Raw genomic sequence first — 25,813 nt, 5'->3', positions numbered from 1 at the left:
AGGGGCACTGCCCATCTGGGGCCGAGGGTGCCTTTAGAATAGGGAAGGGTTGCTGTCGGGCTGAGGGCACGGCGGGGGATGAGGGAGGGGTGCTGCAGACCCATGACTAGCTGGCCGTGTCCTGAAGCAGCAGTTTGGTCATTGCCAGAGGCTGGGTGTTGTGCTCTGGGCTGGTTGTATGGAAGGGTGCAAGGTTGGCCCCAAGCCACAGGCCCCTTGGAGGGGCGAGGCTTGTACGTACTAGGGTCGTTTAGTCCCCTGCTGTTTGTCCTTTCGCTGTCTGTCCAGAGTGTACTATTCTCGTGGCTGTGTCGTCCTGTGGCCAAAGTGGTCACTCTGGGGGCCGGCGGCACCCCCTGCTCTAGCTCTCCCAGCCCCAGAGCCCAGCAGAAAGGTCCATAGTTTAGGCCCCGGCAGGAGGAGCTGCAGCTAGGTGTCCAGCAGGGCATACCTGGGCTTATGTGAAGAGGGAGGGCTGGGCATAGCCTCTCACTGTCCCCCACATCGACCCTTTCTTCAGACATGGCTGAGCTGCTTCCCCTGGTTGTGGTCTTGGCACAGCTGAATTAGCCTGGGCCGATCCCCTGCCCAGGGCTGGCTCTCCTTCCCCAGTCAGCTGGGCAGGGCCAGGCGAGGAAAGCCAGCCTCCGAGAATGGTCTGAGTGTCCCCACGCTGGCTGCCTGCCCTGGGGGTTGGAGTGACAGGCCCAGAGGCTGGCATTCCTCCGAAGGGAGCGGCTCTGCCCTGGGCTGAGAGGATGCCTACGCCAAAATGCTCTCACTGGGGTCTGGAGAAGCTGCCTAAACTGTAGTGAAACTCCTAAAGTGGGCCGGGGAGACCTGATGTGCCTCACTGCCCTCCCTGAGTGCTAGGCCGCTCAGAGCCTTGGTCTGGGTTGAAGAACTCCCTTTAAACCAGCCCAAGGACTGAGTTGTTCTGAACGTTTGGGTTCTTTGCTGTCCCCAAGGTGCCCCAGTGACTGTGGGTGCTGGCCCCACTTGGGCTGCCTTGGGAACCAGCCACTGTGCTGGTGAAAATCTTGGTGAGCTGTGGCTAGGCAGGCAGGCCTGAGTGCCTCCCCTGCTCTCAGCCCCAGGGTAGGGCAGGAAAACACCATGCCCCAGCAGGAGGATGGGTCCCAGGGATGAGGACTGGGATGATTGCGGTCAGCTCTGGGAAGCTAAGGCTGGATGTAGAGCTTTTCTGGCAGGCCTCTGTACTGGGGAGCAGGGTGTTTAAATGCTGAGCGGCTGCTGCTGGTCACAGCGGTTAGGCTAGGGCTCAGTCCAGCATTGGGTGGGGCTGTTCTGGAGGCCTGAGTCTCAGCTCCTGCCTGTGTGAGGTGCAGGCATCATGGGGCTGCTCCATCTAAGTTCTCCTCCCCTTCCCTTGCAGAGCAAACACAGAGACGGCACCCCCTACGCAGAGTACGGCGGCTGGTACAAAGCCTGCAAGGTTAGCAGGTAAGGCGGGACTTGGGGCTCATGCACCACTGTGCTGCGCCGGGGGCTGTGGCATCAGCGTCAGCAACCAGCCCCTCTGGAGCCACGGCGCTGCCCTGCTGTGCCCTGCGTCACCAGAACAGTCCCATCCATGCCCTCCTCTCCCTGCTGGCTGTGCCACCCTCCCCAGGGTGCGCCGAGGGGTTGTGATGTTCTGCTCAGGGCACCCTGAACCGTGAGCCAGTTACTCTTTTGCCTCAGCAGCTTTGCTGCTGCTACGCTGTGTCGGCTCCCTGACATGCTGGCCTGTCTGCCTTGCCAGCAAACCCCTTGAGACTGCCAGCCAAAACCTTGCCTTGCAGTGACCCCCAGCTCCCACTTTCCCAGAGACGTCTCTGCCATGTCCAGTCCCTCTCCCTGGGATGCTCCCAGAAGTTCTCAAGTTCGCTGCCTCCAGAGAGACAGGGCACACACCAGCCTGTTAGGTTAGCTGAAGACTCATGTTTCACTTTAACATGCAGCACTAAGCTGGTTTTGTAATAGCCAAGAATAAGTTTATTAATAACAGATTTAAGTGATACTAAGTAAGAGACAAAGCGACAGGTAGGGTTACAAATGAAACAAAATACGCTTTCTAGTGACTGAAACAATAGCTTTAGCAAGTTACAACGTTTGCTTAAGCCATTTTCTTACTTACATCTACTGCCAGCCAAGGGCATCCGGCTCACAGGCTCAGAGGGTGCTGTACCCTAGGTCCCCTTAGTGAGGGGTAACTAAAATGGCTTTTGCGCCCCCTATATTAACCAAAGTCCATTGTGTCTGCCTCAAGAGCCAGGAAGACATCCCTGGGGTGCACTCACCCCGTTGGACTCACTGGGTTTCTTCCTCCCTTGCTTGTTAGCTTGATTACTTTATCTTGTATGTAAATTTACTTTCATTGTTCTCTGCCTGGCCGGAGTCCACACCGGAAGAAGAGCTGTGTGGCTCGAAAACTTGGCTCTTTCACCTGCAGAAGTTGGTCCAATAAAAGACATTCCCTCCCCAATCCTGGCTCTCTGTGACCAAGCCAGTCAGACAGGGGAATCCACATTCCTTTTGCTAGGGCAGGCTCCACATATGTGCCACCTTCCAGACACATGCTTAGAATCTATTTCCAGCACCCGACCATAGGTCATTCGATGATTTTCAGGGCCAGTGAGTCACCAGTTACATGTGCCGTCTGACGTGATGCTTAGAGAGACCGGCTGACGACTGTGAGTTGGGGCAATGAGTGTCAGGCCTGATCTGCGGTACAGTGGGGCCCCTCTGCCAGGTGGCACTGAGGGGCTGCTAGGGCCACAGAGGTGCTCCTCAGGGACAAGCAGCATCTGTGTGTTCACACTGTCTTCAGGGAGAGTTGGCAGCTGGGCCCTCCTGTGCAGCGTGACCCATCCCAGAGGGCCAGGCACCTAATGCTCCACATGGAGGGCTCCTGCTCTCCCACTCCAATCTGCCAGAGGGGACCAGCCTAGCTGTGACCCATCTGCTCTTCCCAGTTAATCCAAACCCCTTGGAACACTCCCAGGCACTGTCACACAGAGCTGAGCCTTCCAGTGGGCAGGGGCAGCCATGCCAGAGCAAGGGGTGCTAGGAACTCCTGGGGGGGATAGATGGATGTTGCCTCAGCCTCGCATTCCCTCTCGTCCCCAGCCCCACTGTGACCACCACCCTGCGGAACCTGGGCGCTCTGTACCGGCGCCAGGGCAAGCTGGAGGCAGCGGAGACGCTGGAGGCTTGTGCGCTGCAGTCTCGGCAGCAGGTAACCCCTGGGATGCCCTGCAGTCTGGGCAGCGGGATGGGGACAGGGGAGGGGTTTCTGGCTGGCACATCCCCTCGGAGTTGCAACAGGATCTCCTGGGCATGGGGCTCTGTGACATCCACCCTGCTGGCTCCCTAGGCCTGTCAGATTTAAATCAGTGCAGTCCCACTGGCTCCCCCTGGGGCTGGGGAAGAATTGTTCAGGGGTGTCTGCAGTACAGCACAGAGCTGGAGTTTGGGAAACACTCTGGCCGCAGATCTGTTAGACTGGCTGGGAACAAGGGAAAGTGGCGGGAACCATTCGTCTCCACCACAGAAGCTGCTGGGGAGAGGGGGAATTTTCCAAGACTGAGGTGTGAAGAGATAAAACTGACAGACTGACACAGCAGATCCCAGGCCTGGTGGTGCAGCCAGAGGCTGTGGAAAGTGGAGTGGCTGAGCTGCTAACAAATGAGTGACTCTGCTGAGGACTGGAGGGTAGCAGAGCATGGACCGGTCTGTTCAGAAAGGCTGTGGCGGTGATCCTGGGAACTGCACAGCTGGAAGCATTGTTCGGTACCAGGGAATGGGTTGGAAGGTTAATAACTAAAATGCTGAAGCCGCTGGCTGAGATGTTAGCCCGACCGGCACAGCTTTGGCAAAGGGCAGCAATGCCCTTAGGATCTGTTAGACTCGGCCAAACACATCAGGAAAATAGTTGCTGTATGACCAATTGTTTGGCTTTCAAGTGGCCTTCCACAAGGCCTCACACAAAGGGCTTCAAGGACGCGGAGCAGCTAGCAGCAGAGGGTGTAGGCGATGGGTTTTCGGTCGTTCTGCTGCTCAAGAGCCCTCCAGCCGTTTTCTGGGTCTGGCATGCCTGGCAGGCCCATTCTCTCTCCTTTGCCTTGCTGCCTGCTGCCGAGAGCACTGCAGTAAGTCTCTCCTGGCTTCTCCCTTCCCTGCTGTGTGTGGCTGGCTGTTTGTGCCGCCCCATTCTGGGCCCAGCCCCCTTGGAGCACTCTGGTCTCGGAGATGGGGGCAGCGGGATGGGCCCTGCCACATCCATGGCGGGGAGGTGGTGGCGCTGGCTCTTGGTAGCGGGGAGGGCCCAGCCCTGACTTGCATTCTCTTGTGCTGACCTTTCTGCAGGGCATTGACCCCATTAACCAGACCAAGGTGGTGGAGATTCTGAAGGAGGGAGATGGCGCGGAGAGGAGGAGGAGCCGCGACAGCCTGAGCGCCAGTGTCAAGTATGAAAGTGCCACAGACGGTAGCGAGGAAGTGAGTATGGGCGTGGAGTGGAGCGGGGTAAGTACAAGTCCGCCATCAAGAACTGCCTAGGCTAGCCGGGAGAGGCAGGGGGCAGCGCTTGCCCTGCCGGAGTGCTGCCCCCTGCCATCTCAGGGAGCTGATGGCCTGTCGTGGCATCCCTGTCATTCATTTCCTGCACCCTCCCCTGCCTTCTCTCGCCACTAGCCAGCCAGGCCAGGGAGAGGAACACCTGGTACTCATTCCTGCTGTCACTTCCAAGGGGGGCTGCTGCTCTGAGGGGCTGCTGAGCCTGGCTTTGGAAACAAAGCAGCCCTGGCTTGCCCCTAACTCCGCCTTGCCATCCCCATTAACACAGCAAGCTGCGCTTCCCCTCCTAGCCGTGGGCTGAGAGCATTGGCTGCATCTCGCACTGCCTGACAGCCCTGTGTGGGACTCCTGAAGGGGCCTGGCGGACAGCTCCTGTGCCCTGTGGCGGGCAGCACCCTGTTGGGGGTGGGAGGGGTGCGTGTATGCGCGTGTGTGTGTGTGATTGGGGGTTGGCAGGGTGGGTTATAGCTCCAGGCAACTCCCTACCCTCACTGCTGCCCCCTCGTGGTTTCGGTCTAAGGGAGGGCTCAGGAGTTGGGGCTTAGAGGAGCACAGGCCAGGCAATGTGGCGAGAAGCGTGTCTCCATCCCCCGGCCACCAGCCCTGCCTCCAGAAGGTCCTGCAAAGGAGACGGGCCTTGGCCAGCTGGCTCCATGGGTCTGGGCAGGCTTGCTCCAAAAGGGAGCAGCTGCTCTGTTTCCATTGCTAGCAGGGGCACCAACCTCCTGGCCCAGAGGAATGGCCCTGGGTGTGTATCCAGGGGTGCAGTGCCCATGGGTGGGATTCGTGCAGAGCAGCAGGGAGAGTGGGGCACGTGGTGCTAGGGAGGGGGCGTGTGTTCTGGCTCCAGGAGGGGCCAAGGCACTGGGAGGATCTGGGGAGCCATGTACTGTAGCTAGTTTCTGGGCACATCTGAGCTAGAAGAAGGGGGCACAAGCCATGGTGGGGGGTGGGCTTGGCCTAGGCTAAGGATCTCCTGCCTGCTGTGACCCCGGCTACATTAACACACACACACCCCTTCCATCAGCTCACTAACCCCTCCCCACTCACACACTGACCCTGCATGAGCCTCTCCTCCATCCTCACTCCACGCTCCCTCCCTCCCTTGCCATGACAGACAGGCAGCACCACGGCCTCGCTCTCTTGATTGTGGATTGTACCCAAGAGGCAGCCATGGAGTGACTTGTAATGGGCTCTGTGGGGAGCCCCTGGGGTTGGGAGCAGAGCGGCAGGGAACGAGCCCCTGGGCTGGGAGCAGGGGAGGGGCTGTCCTCCAGGGGCTGCCAGGGGTTCTCCTGCCAGAGGATGGGGGTGGTCTCCTCTCCTGGCTGCAGCTCATCGCCTTCTCCCAGGGAACGGCTCCAGGGCAGTTCACTACTCCGTAGAGGGAGGAGGCCAGGCTGTGCAGACACAACTGTCTCAGTGCCTGTGGGAGGGGGCTGGAGGGATGCCCCACATGGATGGGTCTCTACACGGGCCTGTCATCTCCCAGAGATGGGGGCTCCCGGGGGTTGGGGGCTCCCGGGTGCTGGGTCCAGAACTCCCCCAGCACTGCGATCCTGGCTTGCCTTTTCCTGCGTGGTTCCTCCCATGCTGTGTCTGCACTGGGGTGCCCTTTGATCGGCTGTGGCCTAGTGGGGGGCTGCACACCCTTTGTAGGGGCCCAGGAAGTGCCACGCCCCAGCCCAAGCTGCTGCCCCAGCTGGGGGAAGGCAGTGCCCCCTGTAGAGTCCTGCCCCAGGGCTGCCAAGCAGTGCTGCTTCTGCCTGGCTGGCAAGCCGTGGAGTGAGCCAGGGAGGGGCTGCAGCTCAGAGCTACCCCCATCGAGGAGGCTTGTCTGGACCCTGCTGAGCCTGAGGAGGAATGAGGGAGTCCCGGCCTGGTGGCTCAGTGCCTTTCCCGTCCCATTGTAACTGCCAGGCCCCCCAGCCAGCCCCCGCTCTGCTGTGCAGCCCTGCCCCTTGGCTCCATGCCCTTCCCGTGGTAGGTGGATCTTGTTCCGCCTGGGCAGTTGCACCCTGCTCTGACCTGGAGGGTTCAAAGCCCCACTTGTGGCTCTGATCCTAGCTTCCCAGCCCCTACTGCTAATCCCTTGTCCTGCCTGTCTAACCTCTTGGGCCAAAGGTTGCATAACTTCCAGTGGTCAAGTTGGTGGACACAGAAGGCCTTCGAGGGCCAGAGACTGCTGTCCACAAATTGCTGTCCTGCCCTCCCCAGAGCAGCTCCCCTGGCAGCAGGCTCGCTCTGCAGCGGGTTTGGGCAGATAGTACCTTCCCCTCTCCTGGAGCAGTGCAGGCAGCTGCAAAGGAGACCTCCCAAGGGCCCCAGTGCATGTGGGCCCTTTCCAACCAAAACTAAGGCCTGCAGGGGCTTGAACACTCAGCAAGAGGAGGGTAGGGGGGCTCTGCTGGTGTTTTCATTAGCAAGCCCAGGCCTATCTGGCCTGCAGAGCCTGAGAAACTGATCACAGCCCCGGGAGCCAGCCAGGCAGCACGTGGGAGAAGAAGAGGTTGTAGTCACTGCTTGTGGGCCCCTGTTCCCTGCTGTGACTAGTTAAACGCCTGGGAGATAGAGTGTCTGCACCTCCTTCCATGAGCTCTCTGGTCACAGTCCAAGGTCAGGCTCCCAAACCCTCCCCGGCCTCCCTGTCTGCACTCAGCGAGCCCGTCTTCTCCTGATCCAGCTCTCCCCACTGCCCCCTTGAACTTCCTCTCTGTCCTGGTGCTGCAGCAGCTCACCATTTCAGGCCCCTGGTGGAGTCTCCCAGCTCCCCTAGGAATGGCCTGGCCCCAGCTGCTGAGTTCTGGCTCTGCCCAGGCTGGGGCACTGGCCCTGCCTGCCCCTCCGGTTACCTCCTGCCTCACTAGGGCTTTGTAAATGATGTCTTTCTCCTCTCTGTGCACTAGGCTTAAATGCCTCCTGAGACTCCCTTTCCCTTCCACTACAATCACCTGGATGTATGTGTTGTACCTTCCGACTTTTCCTCCACACCATCCCTCCTTCCACCGCTCCTGCTTTCCTCGGCAAGGACTCCGCACCGGTCCCCAACCTACCTTCCCAGCGCGCGAGGGGCGCCACAGCACCTGCAGACGAGCGCCTGGCTGCAGGGGGCTCCGCCATTGTACGCTGTCAGCCAGCCAGAGAGCAGGAAGAGTCTGCGTGGAGCTGCCTATGCCCTCGGCCAGGCCGGGGCTGCTCCAGGGATCCCTCTGGCCCCCGACCTCTGCTTCTCTCCTTGTGTCGCTGGGGCCAGGCCTACTGATGGAAAGTGTCCTCGTTTCCTGGGTGTGCACCAGGCACCCAAAGGACCTCACCCCCCCCCCCCCCCCCCCACCCACACTCCCCCATCATCTCACAGACTGCTCTGCAGCACACACCCCCTCAGCCCCAGCCTGCCAGCCTGCTCCCTGCTCTTCCCCTAGCTGTCAGGGCCCAGGGAGGCTGGAGGGCGGGGGGTACGGTTTGGGGGGTGCAGGCCTGGGCCGTGTGTGGGCACTTCATTCCCTGTAGCCTTGTATCACATTAGAATGGGCCTGGGTCTGTCACCCGTGGCCTGGCCCTCTCCCATGGCTGTGCTGGGCCAGAGGCTTGGGTGAGCAAGGGTGGCTGGGAAGGCCCTGCTCTGCCTCTTGGGCTGGTAGCGCTGGGCTCTAGTGGGAGTGAGGACTGAACCAGGGGCCAAGGCTGAGGTGAACAAGGAGTCACACCCTGCAAGCAGGGGCAGTGGATCCAGACTGGCCCCGGGGCACCGCCTAGTCAGGGCTGGGGGCAGCAGCTGAAGGGCTTGGGAGGGACAGGGGCTGCTGCGTCTGCTCTCAGCTGTGGCTTATACAGTCCTGGCCTCTCTGCTGAGACCGTAGGGTGGGGCCGGGGGTGGCTCTTTGTGTTTCCCCAGTAGCTCCGAGGCGGGGAGGGAGCAGCACAGGCAGTGCTGCTCCTTTAAGAAGAAGGGAGCAGGAAATGAAGGAGCAGAGGCTGGGGCTAGGGGGCAAGGGAAGGGACACAGAGCAGCCGGGCTGCTGCTGGAGCTCCCAGCAGAAGGCCCCCGCACAGTGGGGCGCTCCGCTGGGGGCAGGGCTGAATTGCTCGTGGGAGGAGCAGTGGGGTGGGCTGAGGGGACGGGGTGTGCCAGAGGAGCTGGGCGGAGATGGGCTGAGTGCTGGGAGCAGGCTGGAGGGAGGGAAGGTGGGTGGGGGTGAGGGATGAGGCAGAGCAGGGTGTGTTTCTGAGGCACAAGGTGGGACGTGGACAGGGGAGCCCCTACTTCCCTCTCCTAGCTCACCTCATGGCCAGACAGCGGCTGAGCAGCCCTCGACCCACACAGGCCTTTGGGATCTGGGCTGGGAGTTGCATTTCCAGGTCACTTCCTAGCACTTAGGAGGAGGCTACAGGTGGGGAATGTGTCCACACGCTGCCTGCCCTGCCCTTCTCCCCTTCCAATTGTGGCCGGAAAGGCTGCCCCCCTCCTGCAGACAGAGAGTCTGATGCTGAAGAGGGGTCTGTCTGGGAGCGCCTGAGAACTGTGCTGAGACCACAGTTCCCTTCAGCCAGGGCCCCAGGCAGCCGGCGGTGGGACTGGCCCCGAGTCCAACAGTGGGAGCGCAGAGAAGAGAGCCAGTGCTGCCTGTCGCAAGGGCCATGGGAGATGGCAGGGCTGCAGGCAGTCTAGGAGGGGTCTCCTAGGACCATCAGCACAAGGGGATGCAGGGCTGCCTCACAAGGGGGGCATTTGCCTGGGGCTCAGTGGGGTCTTTTGCCCTAGGGCTCGGTGGCCTGGGGTGGGTTGCCTAGCAAAGGGGGTACATTCAGCCCTGGAGCTCTGTGCTTTATGGGGGCTGTGGGGCAGGGCTCAGTGGGGCCTCTGAGAATGCCAACCCTTGCTGCCAGTGGCTCCTCTGTGGCCTGGCACCCTGGGGAATGAGGGTGGGGCAGGATCTCTAGTTGGCTCATGCTTCAGGGAGCTGGTGGCCAGCTAATGCCAGATGCACAGCAGCTGCTTCCTCCCCTCCCTGAGTGCCAAGGGGCACTGGGCTCCTAGCTCGCTTGCCCATGTGAACGTGCTCTAGCCCTAAGCAAGGTCTGGTCCAGGCCACTGTGGGGAAGCCTCTCCTTGGCTGCTGCTTCCAATGCCTCCCCAGAGAGCCCTAAGCCAGCCCCTGCTCCTGTGCCTCTCTTCCGCCCATGCCGTGGGCCCTGCATGGCTGTGCGCTCTGCCTGCCATTGGGTTATTCAGAGGCCTGCCTGCTGAAGGCCCTGGGTGTGGGAATAGCCTCTGCTGCGGCGCTTCTCCCCTGCACCCTCTCGGACGTGCCCTGGTCTCCTCACTGCTGCTGTGAACTAATTTACCTCCAATTAAAGGCAGCCAGACTAGAACTGCTGCCCTGTGCTTCTTTCCATGCAACACGGGCCTGGCCTCTGCCTGGTCCTCGGACCAGTGCTGTGTGACGCAAGCCCCCTCCTTCCTTGGGCCTGGCCCTGCGCAGCCTGTGCCCCTCCCTTCCCAAAACAGTGCCAGGAGGAGGGGTGTGTGGGGGGGCTGGGTGCCTGTGTGTGGGAGGAGTTACTGCTCAGCAGGGCCCATGCACCTCAGCATGGCAGTGAGTGAGTGAGGCACGGACAGCTGCTGTCACATGTCCCAAAGTGGCCGGCTCAGGGCAGGGGCTGGTTTCTGGAGGTGCTGATGCTCGCCTCAATGGGAGCTGTGGGTTCTCCGGCCGTGGCTAGCTCAGGCTGGGCATCCAGTTAGGAGCCACTTTGGAAAGTGTTGCTCTAAGTGAGTTGTCCATGATCACGTGAGGCGGCTGAAGCAGAGCTGGGAAAAACCCCAGCTACCCTGACTCCCAGTCCTGGACCCGAGCTGTGGCTCTTCTGCCTCCCTAGGCCTGTGTCTGCAGTCACTGAGGGTCAGCGTCCCAGCCTGCCACCCCCAAAGGGCCGTAAGAGAGCACAGTAGGGCTGGGAATGAGCTTCCCGACATACGCAAAGCTGGGACAGCAACACAGAACTGCTCACAGAGGCTGCAGGGCCTGTGCTCAAGCCATGATTCAGGGCTCATCAGTGCTACAAGCAGGAGTATTGTAGGGTGCTGGGGGCAGGGGGGGCTAGCGTGAGAGCCCCTTAGGACTGACTGTGGGAACTAAGCCATTCGTGTGGCAATTGCCAGGCCAGGTTGGAGCCAGGGCCCATCTCCAATTCGTGCCAGAGCCGGCCGGAAGAAACGTGGCAGTAGTAGCAGTGGGATAATCTACCCCCAAGGGCAGTTTCCTCCTGACCCTATTAGCTGGAGGCTGATTCATGCCCTGCAGCAGGGGGAGTATCCCTACCCCATCCTTTCTTTAACACCTCACTGCTGTATCTCTGAATATCTCATTAGTTAGCCTGAGAAATAGCCAGTCCTTTGTTGAATACTGCTAAGCATTTGGCAACAACTGAAAAATTGGAGGGGTGCAGAGAAAAGACGTAAACTGATCTGAGGGCTGGTCAGCTGGAGAAAATGCCTCCCGGTGAGAGAAGGACAGAGCTCAAGCTGCTCAGATTGTAAAAGAGATGGAGAGGGGATTTGCTTGCGGAGTATAAATGCCTTCGTGGGGAGAAAATGTCAGGTGTTGGTAGGCTCTTTAATCTAGCCGAGACCAGCAGAACAAGAGCCAGGGGCTGGAAGCTGAATGCAGACAAATTCCAGTTAGACTGAAGGCGCAGATGTTTGCCGGTGAGAGGGATGAGCCATTGGAACAAACTCCCCAGGCCAGGGGTGGATTCTCCACCTCCTGATGTCATGAAATGCCGAGGGGAGGCCTTTCTGGGAAGAGGCTTTAGCTAAACCCAAGTAACTGGGTTCCATCCAAGGGTAACTGGGTGAAATGCTCTGGCCTGTGTGGTAAGGGAGGTCAGGCTAGATAATCTAGTCTCTTTTGGCCTGAAAACCTAGGAAGAATCACATATTTCTTGTGGCAGTGAGTTCCACATGCCAAGTGTGTTGTGTGATAGCTTGCCTTTGCTTAGTTGTGAATTTGTCACCTTTCAGTTTCATAACTATCCCCTTGCTGTGTTACGGGAGTGGATGACTAGCCATGCCTGCCTGCCCTTCTCTTTGCCCTTCTGCACTTTGTGTCCCTTTGTCGTGTCCCCTCTTATCCGGCCCTCTCTAGAGTAAATGTTATCTGTACTGTATTACTGTAGCAACCCGTGGCCCTAACTGAGACTGGCCCCGTTGTGCTAGGTGCTGTGCAGACATGGAGGAGGAGACAGTCTCTGGCCCAAAGAGCTTACGCCTGTGCAGTTCCAGTCTTTCCAACCTCTCTTCATAGGAGTTTTTCCAGGCCCTTGATCATTCCCACTGCATGTCATTAATTCTCTCTGCTGCTGCACTATCCTGTCTCAGGCAGGGGGAGCAGTGCTGTGCATTGGATCCAGCTGAGCCTGCACAATCGATTTATATGAGGGCACTGTAATTTTCAGCATTATTCTCCATCCCATTCCTTATCAGCCGTAATATATTTTTTCATTTTTGACCATTGTGGCCCATGGCACAGAGATTGCCATTGAGCTTCCCACAGGCCTGTTCCCTGCGGCTATGGTTAAGGTAGAACTCTTTGAGGTGTGGAAGTAGTTAAAATTATTCCTTCTGACGAGCAGGGAGTCCTGAATTCTCAATCCCTGCATTGTCACATGACCACCTTCCCCCTCTGGCAGAAGGAGGAAGGCTGGGCGTTGCTGTGTGACAACAGGAAGGATTTAAGAGTGTGTTTGACCTGTGCTAGAAACCAGTGGCAAGTCTTGGGAACAGGAGATGGTTCAATGCAGAGCGTCAGAATTGCCAGGGTCAGACCAGGGCTCTCCTGTCTGTTACCTCTGGCCATTTAGAACTGAATGAGTGAGTGGGAGGGTCCCTTGTATTTGTCAGCAGTGCTGCCATCACCTGTTCTGCCCATTCCTACAGCCAGGTTAGGTCCTTCTGCGACTCCTCAGTCTTCTTGGGTCTAGACAGGCCTCACCTGCATCTCTTCTGCGAAGCTGCCACAGTGGAATGACATGTAATTTGTCCATGCAGATGGGGCTGTAGTCCTCTCCACTAGAGTCTGGAACCCTGCGGACACAGTGCTGGTCCTCCCCTCTGGCCATAAGCTGTCCTCCTGTACTGTTTACAGCCCGAGACATTCCAGCTCCCTGTGCACTGCCAGGCATTCTAGTTCCCCTCGTTTTGCTTCTGAGCATCTCACATTGGACTAACTCCAGTAGGACTTAGGCGGATGCCTTGTCACCTCCCCAGAATTTACTTCTGTGACCTTACCTTGTGCCTGATCCAGGTCATCTGCAGTCCGTCCCCTCTCTACTGCAGCCAGATGTCTTTGCATTGTGCTGGCACCCCATGGAGCTCTCTGCCCGGCCTGAGTGCTCCTTCAGCTCCGAGTTCAGATAAACCCCTCCACCCACGTTCTTGTTAGTGGTCACTGTCGGCAACACTTTGGTCAGGGTGGGGTCCCCCTCATCCCTGCCGGAGGGGCTGTCCCACCCCCCAAGGATCCCCAAAGCCAGAAAAAATAAACCCTCATCCCATCTTCTCGTCAATGCTGGGAGATGCCGAAGCTCCCTCTGTGCATAGACCTGAAAGCTTTATTCCTAGCAAGCTAAATGTACCTTCGCTGCCTGCTGCCATTAGTGCCACGATCAGACTCCCTCCGGCACTAATGACAAGTCTGTCTAAATGTCTGCCAACATCCTGTGCACAGCAGGCAAGTTACAAGATGGTCCTCATAGGCATCGGGTGCCCTGCCCTCTGCATTCGTAAGGACTGAATCCCTCCTTTTTAATACTGAGGGTAATTAACCCCTGGACCAATTCATCCAGGGATGTAGTGTCTCCTCCATCGCTGGGAATCTCTCATTCAAGACTGGATGTGTTTCTAAAAGCGCTCTGCGCTGGCCCAGCGGACCGTCAGGCTGGGTGCTGGAGTCACTGGGTGAGGTTCTCTGACCTGTGTTCTACTGGAGGTCTGGCTAGCTGATCACCCTGCCCCCGTCTGGCTATGTGTGTGTGTGGAGTGACCGCCGGGGCACATGAGGAATGCTGAGCTGCCTCTACCTCTGCCAGGGTAGGCGTCCCAGCAAAGAGTTTGTCTTTCCATCTCTCCCATGTCCCCTTCCATCACGCGACCAGCTTCCCTCCTGCCCCTCATGCCGTGGAGTATGAGAGTTGCCACTCTGAGGTGGGCTTGCTGTGCCCTCTTCCTAGGCAGCATCTTCTCAGCTCCAGCAGTCTGGCCTCCCTCGCTGCAGGATGCTGCGTGTTATTTCACACAGGAGCACTTCTCGGCTAGAGACAGGCTTTATTCTCGAGAGCAAGGGTCAGCTGCCTTGTGGGACTTTCTGAAGTGACTAATGAAATTTCCTGGGGGAGGGAGACCCCTATTTTTACAAGCCTTGACGCTTTACTCCAAGGTTTATCTGCTCTCCTGTTATTGTGAAGGGTCTTTGGGCGTCGGAAAGCACTTGTTCTGGTCCTTCCGTTCCCTCTCTCTGGGCACTAGCCTGCCTGAGCTCTGCTGCTATGGGACAGCACCCTCCTGTGCTGCATGGGGAAGGGTCTGCCCCAGTACGCGGACCCCACACTGGCTCCGCACACAGAACTAGCACACACACCAACCCCAGCCAGGTGGGCTGCCTGGCACCACAGCGCGTAGGACGTGGGGAGCCAGCCATGGTCACTGCCCCTGTGTGAGGGGAGAGCCAATGGCTGGAGTGAGCAGTGGGGGAGCTGGGTGCTGCGGGTTGGAGAGGGCAGGCTGCTAGATTAGCTGTTAGTGTAAAGTGCTTAGATATCCCATGGATGAAAGAGACCACTGAAAACCTTGCCCTCCACTACAAGGAAGATAACCTGGTCCCCGGTCCATATTAGCTCTGGGCCAGAAGATTGGCTGCCAGGACACCCAGCCCAGGAGGCAGGTGCTGTGACCGCGGGGGTACATTTGCATCCAAGGCAAACAACCCCTGGACCTCAGAGCCCACATACAGCATCTTGAGGCCAGAGCTGCTGTGCTGGAGAAGCAGAGAGAGCTGAAACGACTCGAGAGGCAACCAAAAGAGCTGCTGTCGACCAGGTCTGCCTCCTCCCGTTCTCTTGGCACTGCAGTCAGTCCCACAGGAGGAGGGGTGTAGGTGCGATGGAGGGCATATCCTCTTAGAGCGGGCCCACCTTCCCACGGAGATGGTTTAGGCTGACCAATCCTCATGGACCCAGAAGGTGGCTCCAGTGACTGGGATTGGAGCTGGGAGCTTCCATAGGGGATTTTGGCCACTGGAAATAGTGAGTGGGGTCTGGGGAGATGAGGAGAACTGTTGGATGATTTACCTCAGTAGTGTAGTGGGAGGAAGAGTGCTGAAAGCTAGATGTTGATCACTCAGAAGAATGCCTGAACCAAGGGCCTCTGTCACAGACTCTTTTGAAATGCTTTTAGCTCCACACACAAGGCTGGCTAGGCCAGGAGCATTGAGGCAGAGGGAAATGCTGTTATCAAAGTGGCAGACCCAGGAGTTAAGAATAGGCATACAGTCACAAGTAATTCCACCCCTACAGTGAGTCTATCCTACAGTGAGAAGCAAATGAGCAAGTGAGGGAGATTAGAATTCCTGGCCAGAGAGAGAAGCTTGATCATACAGTGGCACACGGCGGAATGACCAACATCCATGAACAACTGAGAGCCATGTAGCATCCACCTCTGCAGTGAGGATAGCTGTGGGGATGGAATAGAGCTAGAGATCAAGGGTTCAATAGAACCTAATGAGGCGATATTTCTGAGTGGAAATAACCACACAGCTCAGTTGATATACAGGCATGCTCCAAATCTGAAGAATACAGATCCAAGAGTAGAGTTTTTTACCATCAGCCTCCTGATCAGGAAAAGGATACGGCATGTGCCCTATTAAAGGAGATCAAAGGGCATCTCACTGTAATGCAGCAGTAATAATGGGATTCTTTCCACATAGAAACTGGTCAGATGGTGCAACAGGACCTGGTTCAGAGAAGCAGTTCCTTTCAGTGATTGCTTCTGCAACAGGGGCTCCAGAGCACATCAGAGGAGAGTCCTGAGTAGCACACAGCAGTTGGCTCAAGAAAGGACTGTAGATGAGCTCTAAGTGATAGTGACCAAAATGTCACCAGATGGGGAAGGACAGTCACCAAAACCTGGCACGTCGACACTACACGTACGATGGGAATTTAAAAAGTGGGGAAGCTGTTCAAAGAGGCACTGGAGTAAAAAGTAAAGAAATCAACCCTCATAAATTTGGTCTGGATGCTACTGAAGGAAGCAATGATAAGAGTCTCAGAGGGTAGGTGTACTTCAGGACAAGCGAAGGGAGCACAAGAATAAACCTGTCTGGCTAACTGGCTGGTTTAAGACATTACTCAAGCCAAAGGGACCCTTCAGAAATGACTGAAGTCAATAGAAAAGTTCATGCACTATAGTAGACAAAACTTGAGGAGCCAACCAGGCTAAGATGGAATCTGAAGAGCAAATGCCCAAAAGTATTAAAAATAAAAAGAGAAGTGTAAGCAGATCACAAGCAGGAATTGTGTGAGGGAAGTGATGGGTCGGCTGGATCACTTGGAGTCAAAGAGAACAAATACAGAAGAGGAGGACATTGCTGAGAAGCTAAAGGATTTCTTCATCTAAGTCTTCATGGCCAAGGATGTTGGGGAAATTCACACCCTGGACCTGCTGTATCAAGGATTGAGGAGTCAGAAGGAAAGATGCTGGATCATACCAATATTAAAGTGCAAGGAGGCTCTGGCATAAGGTGGTACTGTCAAGAGCTCTAGATGAGGTTGGGAATACAGTGGCTAACCAAAACATGCAGAGTAGGAGCCTATTTAACCCATGGGTCATCTCTAACAGTGGCCAACAGAGGACAACAGTTCAGAGGACAGGCTGTGAAATCCCATAAAGGACAATTAGAGGGTAACTTGTGCAGAGGCATGTTGCCCTAAACCCAGGTCCTTAGTGGCTTGGTTACCACCACTCACTGAAATTAGCTACTGCACCAGAGTTCTGGAAGATAGGTACAACATTTCCTATTTTTGCAAAGGCTCCAAGAATGATCTTGTGAATTACAGCCCAGGGCCCATACTTCCGGATCAGCTAACTAGGTTGAAATTATAATTAAAAGTAGGGTTATCTAATTTCTCAATATGTTAGATATGTGGGACTAGTCAGCCTGGATAGATAGCAAGACCTGAAGGGACTATTGTGATTATCAAGTGTGACCTGTACAGCACAGGCCATAGTACTTCCCCAGAATAATTCCTGGAGCAGATCTTTTAGAAAAACATCTGATCTTGATTTAAAAATGTGCAGTGATGTTGAATCTACCACGACCCCTGGTAAATTGTTCTAATGGCTAATTACTCCCTCTGTTAAAAATTGACATCTTATTTCTGGTCTGAATTTGTCTAGGTTCAACTTCCAGACATTGGATCGTGTTCTACCATTCTCTGATAGACTGAAGAGCCCATTATCAAATATTTGTCCCCTGTATAGGTACTTACAGACTCTAATCAAGTCTCCCCTTAACCTTCTCTTTATTAGCTAAATAAATCCTTCCGGAGTCTGTCACTATAATAAGGCGTGTTTTCTAATCCTTTAATCCTTCTTGTGGCTCTTCTCTGAACTCCCTCCAATTTATCAATGTCCTTGAATTGTGAGCACCAGAACTAGATACAGCATTTCAGTAGCAGTTGCACCAGTGCCAAATACGGAGATAAAATAACCTCTCTGCTCCTTCTTGAGATTCCCGTTAATTCATCCCACGATCACATTAGCCCTTTTGGCCACAGCGTTGCACTGGGAGCTGATGTTCAGCTGATTACCTGCTCCAACCCCCAAATCTTTTTCAGAGTCACTGCTGCCCAGGATAGAGTCCTCTCTCTTATAAGTGTGGCCAACATTCTTTGTTCCTGGATGGATACACTTAAGTTTAGTCAGATTAAAGCACATATTGTTTGCTTGAGACCAGATTACCAGGTGATCCAGATCGCTCTGTGTCAGTGTCTTGTCTTCATTATTTACCGCTCCCTCGATTGTTGTATCATATTCAAGTTTTATCGGTGATAATTTTATTTTTCTTCCAGATCATTGATAAAAATACTAAATAGCATAAGGCTAGCAATCAGTCTCTGTGGGACCCCCCTAGAAACCCGCCTGTTTGATGATGGCTTCCTGTTCACAATTACATTTTGAGACCTATCCTATTAATATGTGCCATGTTAATTTCATATCGTTTTCATTTTGGAATCCTAATACTATGTGGTACCACGTAAAATGCCTGACACAAGTCTAAGAATATTACATCAACACTGTTATCTTTATCAACCAAACTTGAAATCTCATCAAACATAGATTATGTCAAATAACTTGATATCTATTTTCCATAAATCCATGTTAATTGGTATTAATTACATTACCCTCCTTTAATTCTTTAATAATCGCATCCCATATGAGTTGCTCCATTATTTTGCCCAGAACTGATGTCAAACTATAATTACCCTGGTCATCCTGTGTACCCTTTTTAAATACTGGCACGATGTTAGTTTAGTTCCAGTCTTCTGGAACTTCCTCAGCGTTTCAAGATTTATTGAGAGTCAATTTCTTTTAAAACTCTTGGATGAAAGGTAGCCAGACCTGCTGATTTAAAAATGTGTAACTTTAGTAGCTGCTGAAATAGGAGGTGGTCATGTTGGTCCCTCGTGATTTCATGGTCTGTTGCAATCACCAACTAATACCCTATCTTGTGCTTCATGCCTCTCTAAGCTATTAGATTTCTCTGAACATGTCAAGTAGCGAATAAAGAAGAATGGCTGGTATGATTTATTTGTGGGGGATATTGTTGAAGGCTTTTTGAAGTACAAGAGGCTACTAAAGAAACTAAGTGAGAGGCCTAGTTCTGTCATGATCAGACAGCGGCTAAGATAGAAAACTAAGAGCAGGAATAAATGGTTAGTTTCCACCATCGCAGATGGCTACAGTGGAGTGTTAGAAGGTTCCATAAAAGAGCCATTTGAGTGTAGTATATTTATTAATGATAATATGCAAGTAACACCTAATTATTTAAGTTTGTCAGGACCATAGAGAACTCTGAGGGACCTCATTGGGACCCAGCTGCGTTCAGAGACTGGGCCACACAATGTTAACAGTATTCAGTGCTGACAAATCCAAGGTAGTGCACTTGGAGAGAATCATCTGAATGACTCCCCCACCTGCCTGGCTTCTGAATTAACTGGAACCACATGTGCAAGAGACGAGGGCAGTGCTGTCAGCAGCTCAGTGAAATTCTCTAAAATACAGAAGAATGGAATAGCCAGTCATACTGCCAGCATGGCGTGCTCTTACCTGCGATGCTCTGAGCATTGCACATCACCCTGTTTGGAAAACACTAGAGGAGAAATAGAAGGGATTTTTAGATGGACATCACAAATTATTCAAGGCCTGGAAAAGCTTCTGCAGGTGGAGACTGCAAAGATTAGAAGTGATGAGTGAGAGAAGAGACAAATTAGAGGGAATATGACCCAGGGGTCTACATCAGTGAATGGCACAGAGAACTCTCATCGTGCAGGGACGATCTCATGATACAAGGAGCATTCAGTGAAAGTGGAAAGTAGCAATTGCCACCCTGATCAAAGGAAAAGCTTGTCACATTCCTAGAGATGGAGCCATTTGGGTATAGGGGATACTCAGGCTGGGAGTGGGATAGAAGCCGTAGTGCTTCAGAGAATGACTCTGCCACTGAGTGCCCAGGCTGTGAGAGACACTCCTCTGCACAAGTTATCCCCTTATTGTCCTTTATGGAATTTCATGCACTCACCTCTGGATTGGCTGCTCCTGGCTGGTGTGAGAGCCAGGACCCTGGGCTGGCTGGGCCCCTGTGCTGATTTGGCTGCTTCTGTTTTGAACAGCTCACTGTTCCCAGGACTTGGAAGTGTGTTTCTTTAGCATAGGGGGAATACATGATTATTACACTTGTCAAGCTCTTACTTCACGTCCGTACAGCGCCTAGCACAGTTGGAGCTGTGGCCTGTAGGTGCTGCCTTATACACATAGGGTTTGTTTGTTCTAGAGAGGAGATGGATCAGAGGGGATGTGACAAAGGGACCCCAAATACCGAAGAGCGAAGAAAAGGATGGGCACATGGGCATGGCTATTCACCAGCTCCCATAACACAAGAATGAGGGGACGGTCGTTAAAACAGAAAGGTGGCAAACTCACAGCTGAGCACAGGCAAGACTTACACAAGACACGGTTGGTGTGTGGAACTCACTGCCACAAGATAGGGGTGAGGCTAAGAGCTTAGCAGGCGTCAAAACAGGACTGGACACGTGGCTTAGGATAACTGCTGGAGCCACAGTCAGAAGGATCTTTTACCAACCAAAAGCTTTGAAAGGGATATAGTCCCATTGTCGGGGGCCAGGCAACCCCACCGGCCTGTCCCACAGCACAGTGTTGTACCGTGTCTTGAGCCGGCGTGTCAGCAGTGGTGTTGGCTGCCATGATGCTGAGTTCGGTTTGCGCTGCTCTCCATTGGTCTCTGCACTGGGGCTGGCCTGGAGACAACTCTCACAGCGGGGTGCCAACGTGCTCCAGCTGGGTAGTGCAGGCCAGGCGTAGCCAATGGAGGGTTAGGTTGCCCTGAGGGCAGCTTATCTTGTCACTGCCACTGGGGGCTTCTTGCCCCTCCCTCAGGAGCAGCTGGTCCTGGCCCATGTCAGAGATGGGACCTGGGCTGGACCCGGCCAGGCAATTGCCATGTTCTGTCCCCAGCCCTGGGGCTTGGCTTGCTGGGTGACCTTAGGCACTGCCTCTCTGTGGGCTTCAGTGCAGCCTTCCCCTCCGCCGTAGGACAGCAGGGCCCATCCATTACCATCCAGACTCGGTCAGTGCTCTGGGGAGCATACATCCTGGGCGTTCGTGTGCTCTCTGCCGGGCCACGCACCGGAGACATGCTGTTGGCAGAGCACAGCTGGGACACACAACAGCCCCCGTGTGTGCCTGGCAAGGGCCGTGGGAGGGATAGCTTCCTTGAGGGTGTAGGGAGAGCAGAGCCCTTTTGAAGGGGGGAAACTGGACCAAAGGGTGCAACACAAGGCCCTTCACCCCAACTCGTGCAGTAACTGAGCAGCGACAAAGGGCAGCTCTGCTCAGCGGCCCACAGCGTGAGCCAGGAGTGCTGGTCTCACTGGTCCTGCTGGGACGTGCCGTGATCAGCTCCCGTTAGGGGACCAGGGAAGTCAGCCTGCTCTGCGAGTAGGGGGAGAACAGCTTCCTGTGGGTCCCCCCAGGCAGCAGTGCTGGGACCTGTAGCCCTTGGCAGGCCCCCCAGGGCAGCCATGTTGGCCCCGTGCCCCCAGAACAGCCATACTAGGCCCATGGCCCCCAGGGTAGCCACTTTGGAACCGTGGCCCCAGGGTAGCTGAGCTGGGACCCATGGTGGATCCCACAGCCATGCTGGGCCTGTGGCCCCCTCTTTGTTCTGCCCCATATCAGTCCAAGACATCCACCGATGAATGTTTCACAAACCCAGAGCTGCCAGAGCCACAGGTCAGCAGGCTTCAAGAGGAGGCTGCAGAGCACCTCTGGTGCCTCCACATGCGCTAAACAGAGCAAATAAACACCCTTCCAAGCAGAGATGGCAGCGGGAGTGATCTTCAGCAGAGCAAAGCTGGAGCCAAGCACATCCATGACTCTGAGAGGGAAAGCCCTCCTCAGGGCAGGATCTGTCTCTCAGACCCAGCATCGCTAGTGCCAGCCCCTCCTCTGGCAGGAGCCCAGCTGGAGCCGGAGGCTTTCAGTACAGCGCTCTCCTGTGCCTCCCGCTGGTCCTGGGAGGGGGAGGGAGGGTCAGCCCAAGAGCATACGTGAGGGAAGGGAAGAGGGTGGAGAGGAGAGAGAGTGCTACCAGGGCAAGGGAGGTGAGAAATGAGCAGGCTCCCCTAAGAAGAATTGCAAAGCTCCCTTCAGTGTATACCCACCCCAGCTCTGGCCAGCCCACCCAGGGCATGCTCATCAGAGAGCAACAGCCCGACCAGTCTTTGCCTGACCTTTGCTGCATCCCGGGGTGGGGAAGCTGCGGTGCCCTTCTGGGGGAAGTGTGTGGACTCTGCCTCCTCCTGCGTCTGACCCACAAAGGGGTTCAGTCTCCACAGATTGCATAGTGCTGGGTCGATGCCATGGGGCAATCCAGGAGCAGCTCTCCCTCTGCAAACTGCACCGAGATGGGGGGGTCACTTGGCATTCCAGAGGCATGGGGCTCACACCACCAGCACCCCCCCGGGGAGAGTCCCTATCCGCTAATGGCTGGTTAAGGGGCACCAGGGTTCGCTGGCAATCGCTCTGTCATGTTGATTTCCCTGGGCTGAGTGAGTGACTCTGGTTGGCATCAGTGCGGGGCTGGAGATCAGCCCCTGTCTCGTCTGAGTCTTTCCCAGCTGAGTCCTGGTCGTGTTTGGCTTTGGGGCTGTATTGGTGGAGGTGCCGATTCGGTGAGGATTGGCTCCGTTTCACCTGTGATCTGCCAAGTATTTAGATCTTAGTGAGCCAGGGGGATTTGCGCAGAGGTCCTGCTGCAGCTGTCCCTTGGTGTGAGGTGCAGTCCCTGCGCTCGTCAGCCATCTCACCGCCCTCGGCTGGTTGTCTCACCCTCTGCAGGATGGCACTGGTGCTCTCCAACGCAGCAGCTCGCTGCTGAAGCTTCGGGCCGTGCTAAGGAGGAGCAGTGAAATGCTGGTCAAGAAGCTGCAGGGGAATGTCCCCGTGGAGCCCAAGAACGTGAGGTACGAGTCTCCCGAGGGGCCCTCACACCCATTGCTGACTCTCAGGCCCATGGGAAGGCATAGTAGGAAACCCAGCCCTTGCATGCCAGGGGCTGCCCATTCCTGAGGCTTTTCACGGAGTGGTTTCTGCAGAGCCCCCTGGCCTCGGGCCCTGCCAGGGCTGGCAGCCGTGCATAGACGCTGCCAGCTCCGTTCAGTCACACTAGAGTGACAGCAGGCTGGGCCCAGAGAAAACGGGGAGGGGGAAGCAAGAGGCCCTCTCGTACTGCCCATGTGGGGAGATGGGAACCCAGGGAACTTTAGGGAGACTGTGGGGATGGGCCTGGAGGTAGGGCTGGAGCTCTCTGGCCCTGGGTGGAGGCAGGGGCTGACAAGGGGATAGCATATGTACTATGCTCCTTTCTTCCTGCCCCTGTGCTGTCGGAGGTGGAGATACAGGTGATGGCCAGACTGAGGGGCGGGAGGCTGCCCCCCACGGGCAGGGGCCAAGCTCAAAAGCTCACTCGTTTTCCCTTTCCTTTTATAGCATGAAACGAGCAGCATCACTAAATTACCTGGATAAATCCAGCGACGATTCCTTCCAGGTGAGTGCTCAGCAGCAAGCCCCCCACACCTCAGCTTAGAGCCTGTGGAGCATAGGAAAGCTGCCTGGTTAAGCAGGGATGCACACTGACCAGTTAGGACCGAAAAGCCTCCTTTCTGAAACGAAATCCTGCCCCGGCAGAATGAAGTGGGAGCTCAGCATCCATCAGCTGTGCAGTAGCGTCAGGACACAGCGGGCAAAGACGAGATAGGGACTAAAAGCCAGAGATTAAGGGAACCAGACTCTAGGATCTTAGAAGCAAGAAATCTGACAGGTGTCTGCAGCCTAGGCCCCCAGGGGCCCTGGAGTGGGGGGAAGGGAGAGGGGACAGCATAGGTCTCACGCAGACTGCAGAGACACCAGTGTAGGCTCTGGAGAAGACCAGGGGCAGAGGGGGGAAGGAGCAGAGATGTCTGTTTGATGCCAGTCTTCCCTGTGGAAGCTGCTGGGCCGATCCCTGCTGCAAAGGCGCATCCTGGGGCAGAGCACTGGGGCTCAAAACGGATGTTGTGATGGGAAATGCCCATTTTCAAAGACGTTTTCTAGAGTTGTTGAGGAAAAAACCCCACACCAAAAACGGGATTAGTCAGGTTTTGGGTTGGCAGCAAACATCTCCAAAATTTGATGAAAAATTTGGATGAAAACAGAGACAAAACCAAAATCAGTTCGTAGAAAGGTCTGCAGGAAAAGGTAGCCTTTCCTGCCTGTCCCGCTCTCGAGATGGGAGCTCAGCCCAGGCAGATGCCCAGTCTCTGAGTAGAGAGATGCCTTGGATGGCGGGAGAGGTGGTGTGGCACAGAGCTGTTGTGACAGCCATTCTCCCTCAATGGTGCCCCAGGGAGATCTGCTCCCAGATTCTGAACAAAGACACCTGGGAGCCCTCACAGTTACTCAGTGGAGCTGTCTGCCCATGTGCAGCAGCCATCCTGGCTTCGCTTCAGGCCCATGACTGACTCTGCAGTCACAGGGAACCAGCAGTGGGACAGCACCGGTCCCTGCTGGTGCCAGCCCTCCCGCCCCACAGCGGGGCCCAGTACGCAGGGTGGCATTGCTCAGTGGGAGCCCAGCCCTGTGCCCAACTAGAGCACCCCTGACAGGCTCTGGAAGGAGATCTGGGCCAGGTACACCAGTGTCTAGGACCATTCAGGCTGGGCAGCAACTTTCCAGGCCCATGTGTGAACCGGCCCGAGCCTGGATTGTACGATTCCAGGGACGGCAGAATTGCTGCAGAACTGTTTTCCAGAGTCTGAGTGTTCATTAAAAACAAAAATCAAGCCCTGTTGTTGGAAGAAACCTTAAACGTGGCCCAAGCATGACTCCTGCATGTGCCTGCCTGGGTCTGCAGACAGCCTGAAACGGTAGCTCGGAGAGGGCTGAATTGATTCCTTTCTGTTGATGAGCTCTTGACTCTGGAGCCTACTCAGCACAGTTGCATGTCAACAGTAACGTTTTCCCTGATGATGATTTTAACAAAACACCCCCAACTAATGTGCTAAATCCACACTGCCCCCCATGGCCCCTCCCCAGGCCCCAAAGCCTCCAGCTTCGCTCCACAGCTCCTGTCATATTGTCATCTATGGTCACGATGAAAATCAGACATGATGCCATTGAGATGAGGTTGGGGCGTGAACTAACCCGAATGGTTACTGCCACTGGACGTCTGGCCGGAGAGCTCAGAGGACATGGCCCCTCAGGCTCAGCTCAGAGCAGGGCAGTCAGCACATTTCCCCTGGGAGGGGACAGGGGACCTGAGCGGAAGCTGTCGGGGCATGGGCCTGCCTGCTGAGGATGTGGGATCCTGGACAGTGTGGTTTGTTTTTCAGGGTTCCCCAGGCCTCGGGGCAAAGAGCAGAGGCTACAGCGCCAGCAGCCTGGATCTGTCATCTCACAGCTCTCTGCTCACCTCCAACTGACTCACCTCCTGGCTCCATCTCAGATGCACCTACTGCTTGACTGCAGCAGGGCACTGGCACTGCCTCCAGGCCCCCACACTGCCTGACACTCCAGCTGAGCCTTCTCAGACGCTCACATCGCTCCAGCCTTGTACTGCTCCTCCCTGCAGCCCACAGCTCCAGCCTGGCCAGGCTCAGACCCTGCCCCTGGAAGAGGGGCATGCCTTGCATGGTGTGGGGAGCACAGCCTGGGAAGAGAGCCTCCCTCTGCCTGGTGACTGCCCGGGGCTGGTCCTTGCCAGAAACTCGCAGCTTTGGGTGCAGCACGTAGAGCAGTGTTTGCTCAGAGATGAGCATCAGCAGCACTTACCTGGGGCTTTGGCTGTCAGAGCTGAGGGGTGGAGATTCCCCACTCCCTAGGACTGGTGCCAGCCCTTCCACAAGGCAGGGACTGGCTGAGAGGAGCTCCTTCTCAGGTGGGCTCTAAAGCAGACCTGCAGGCTCCCTCAGCATCCCCTGGGATGCCTGTCCCTTCTCCCAGCTCAGCACCGCCCTTCTCCTTAGTTATTAGCTGCTCCCTGACCGCAGCGCCACCCAGTGCCCAGGACTGGGGCTCTTCCTGCTCTGCTCCCTGGGAAGCAGAGAAGAGCTAGGAGGGTCTTGGCAACCCCAGGACCTTCCCGGGGAGCTCACCTGTGTAACTCAGCCCAGGCTTCGAGGGCAGGTGCTGACCCCATCAGGAATGTGTCCAGTTCCCGACATTCCACTGGAGACCCACTGGCACCTGTCCTTGGGAGCCCTACAAGCCCTGGTCTCATTCTGGCCATGTTCCCTGTGCCTGCCTTATCAGGGGCACTGGGTGAGTGGGCGGGGCCGTTGTTACCCATGATTTACCTCTGATTGTGGTACTTTATTTTATTAAATAAATCACAGGAATGAT

At 55.8% G+C, this 25,813-nt stretch overlaps 1 protein-coding gene across 5 annotated transcripts in view; it reads left to right on the top strand.

Moving 5' to 3' along the window:
- The window catches only part of KLC4 (kinesin light chain 4), a 52,755-nt gene extending 26,942 nt beyond the window's left edge, over window positions 1-25,813 (top strand). The window contains exons 11-16 of one of the 5 annotated variants that reach the window (XM_067532930.1): window positions 1,397-1,464; window positions 3,133-3,241; window positions 4,372-4,503; window positions 22,274-22,398; window positions 22,925-22,982; window positions 24,805-25,813. In XM_067532930.1, coding sequence (XP_067389031.1) covers window positions 1,397-1,464; window positions 3,133-3,241; window positions 4,372-4,503; window positions 22,274-22,398; window positions 22,925-22,982; window positions 24,805-24,894 — 582 coding nt within the window. In that variant the 3' untranslated portion in view covers window positions 24,895-25,813. Of the gene's footprint in view, window positions 1-1,396; window positions 1,465-3,132; window positions 3,242-4,371; window positions 4,531-7,487; window positions 10,018-11,800; window positions 12,934-22,273; window positions 22,399-22,924; window positions 22,983-24,804 lie in introns of those variants that run through there. The other 4 variants (XM_067532929.1, XM_067532931.1, XM_067532933.1 and 1 more) reach the window with 4 other exon arrangements.

Source organism: Emydura macquarii, unplaced genomic scaffold (assembly GCF_026122565.2).
Source record: "Emydura macquarii macquarii isolate MOO-44397 ecotype Brisbane River unplaced genomic scaffold, CSIRO-AGI_Emac_v2 contig_3305, whole genome shotgun sequence".
Lineage (NCBI taxonomy): Eukaryota > Metazoa > Chordata > Testudines > Chelidae > Emydura > Emydura macquarii.
The sequence above is the reverse complement of the archived record's forward strand: the minus strand, read 5'-3'. Positions and strand labels throughout refer to the sequence as shown.